General features: G+C 45.1%; 1 protein-coding gene across 1 annotated transcript in view; it reads right to left on the bottom strand.

Moving 5' to 3' along the window:
• Positions 1–717: 717 nt before the first annotated feature.
• The window catches only part of LOC113215742 (elastin-like), a 7285-nt gene continuing 6151 nt past the window's right edge, over positions 718–1851 (bottom strand). Inside the window, exon 2 of the mRNA XM_052264313.1 lies at positions 718–920. Within this exon, the coding sequence (XP_052120273.1) occupies positions 718–920 (203 nt within the window). The remainder of the gene's footprint in view (positions 921–1851) is intronic.

The raw sequence follows: 1851 nt of genomic DNA, 5'->3' as shown, positions 1-1851 counted from the left end.
AGAAGAAGAAGAAGAAGAAGAAGAAGAAGAAGAAGAAGAAGACATGTCTTCTTAAATTTAAAAAAATAGAATTCGATATCATGGAGATGACATCGCTATAGATTGTTCTTAGGTACAAATATTATTTTGTTAGCTAGTGGTTTCAGAAAAAAGCTAAGGAAACGGGAGAAAAGGGGGCGCGTCACAATCACAAGGTCTCTATAAACGTACGCGCTGGTGGGTGGTCGTAGCGTAGCGCTCCGCGCACTAAACCCTAATGCATTTGTGTTGAACGTAATATGCACAATGTTGTGCAGTCGCAAGTCATAATGAATAAGGGTTTAGTGTTAGTGTGCAGCCGACAGCCGGGCGCGTGGTGCACCTTAAAATCCGTGCAATTCCGAATGAATGATCGTGTCTGCTTGGTAATTTGCGAACTATTTCTTTTGTACTGCGAAGAAAATCAGGCTTAGAAAGCGATCAAATCTGTAACAACCAATCTGAACCCAATACATCACAAGGTCGCCCCCACAAGCTAAAGTAGCACGCACCCTAGCTGGGGTCCCATTCATACAAGTGTCCGGTCGTGGCAACCAACTCCTGGTTGTGGGTATCGGATTTTCGATTCCTCCTGTCGAATTTAGCCTACCAAACATAACTGATCCTCACAACGAAGTCGTTTTTCTCCGTGTGTGTTAAATGTATCATCCATTAAAAAGAATTAGAATATCAACGAACTCACCCAGCTCCCAAACCGAGAGCACCAGCGCCGACGACTCCTGCTCCCAGACCGACGGCTCCCAGACCAAGGGCACCGGCGCCAAGAGCTCCGGCACCGAGGGCGCCACCAACAAGGAGACCCTTGGCGAGGAGGAGGCTTCGCTTGTTGCGGGTGTTGGGAACCGCCACGGCCACCTGGGTGGGGATAGGGGCACGTTCTTCTGCAAAAGGGCAGAGGAGTTGATTACAATCACTTCTTCCCATCGACTTAGAATTAATCGAAGAGGAAAAACGAGAAAAAATGGGCCGTCGTAAATTTACAACATTATGTTGTTCCAAATTACAAGAAATTTCGTAACTTTACGAGGAAATTTTTCACAGTGTCAAAGTGTTAAATGTTAGTGTCGCTACAAAAAAAGGTCCTTACAAGCAAGAACATTTCACACCTGTAAAATATGATGTATGTATGCCTATGCTCTAAGTATTTGCAGCATCGTTGAGGTTGTCAGTCAAGAGGTTCTGGGCCCTTAAGGGTTCGGGATGGTTTCCGATTCGGCCCGAGAACCCAGAAAATCACAGCGATGCTCCAGAGCTATGAGCTATTTACTGTAAGAAGTCTGCGAACAATTGTTTTTTCGTAGGCGCAAAACCGTTACTCTTACGCATATAAAAGGGGGATCGTCCAGAAAGTGCGTCTGAGGTTCCTTCGGCAATTAACGCGAGATCGGTGCCTGCGAGACTCGGGGTAGGCCATCCCGCAGTACACGCATGTACGGCAGGAAAGTGTTGCCTACCTAACAGGCGCTATGGGAGCTTTCAGAGGACGAACTAACTTGGCAGGTTCTAGAATTCGTAACGGAGAATGACGGACGGACTTTCTTATAGCCACACTTGCACAATTTTAAGCAGCCTTAATATTTATGCATTTCAAGTTGTGGATAATTTGCGTCACCACAAAATTTCTACAAATAAAGTTTTTCGAAGTAATATTTCGTACTCATTTCATAATGTTAACCGCCCCCCCCCCGAAAAAATCCTTCATTTCCACTTTTGGGCAGTGGGATCAGAGATTAGTTTGTCCACAATAAACTAGAGCTATCTTATTTGAAATGCCAAGTAGCGTTGACTAGCAATTTTAGAGGGATATTGGGA

The sequence above is a fragment of the Frankliniella occidentalis genome, unplaced genomic scaffold, assembly GCF_000697945.3.
Source record: "Frankliniella occidentalis isolate FOCC.00 unplaced genomic scaffold, Focc_3.1 Scaffold18, whole genome shotgun sequence".
Lineage (NCBI taxonomy): Eukaryota > Metazoa > Arthropoda > Insecta > Thysanoptera > Thripidae > Frankliniella > Frankliniella occidentalis.
Note: the sequence above shows the minus strand (reverse complement) of the source record. Positions and strands in the feature narration are given on the sequence as shown.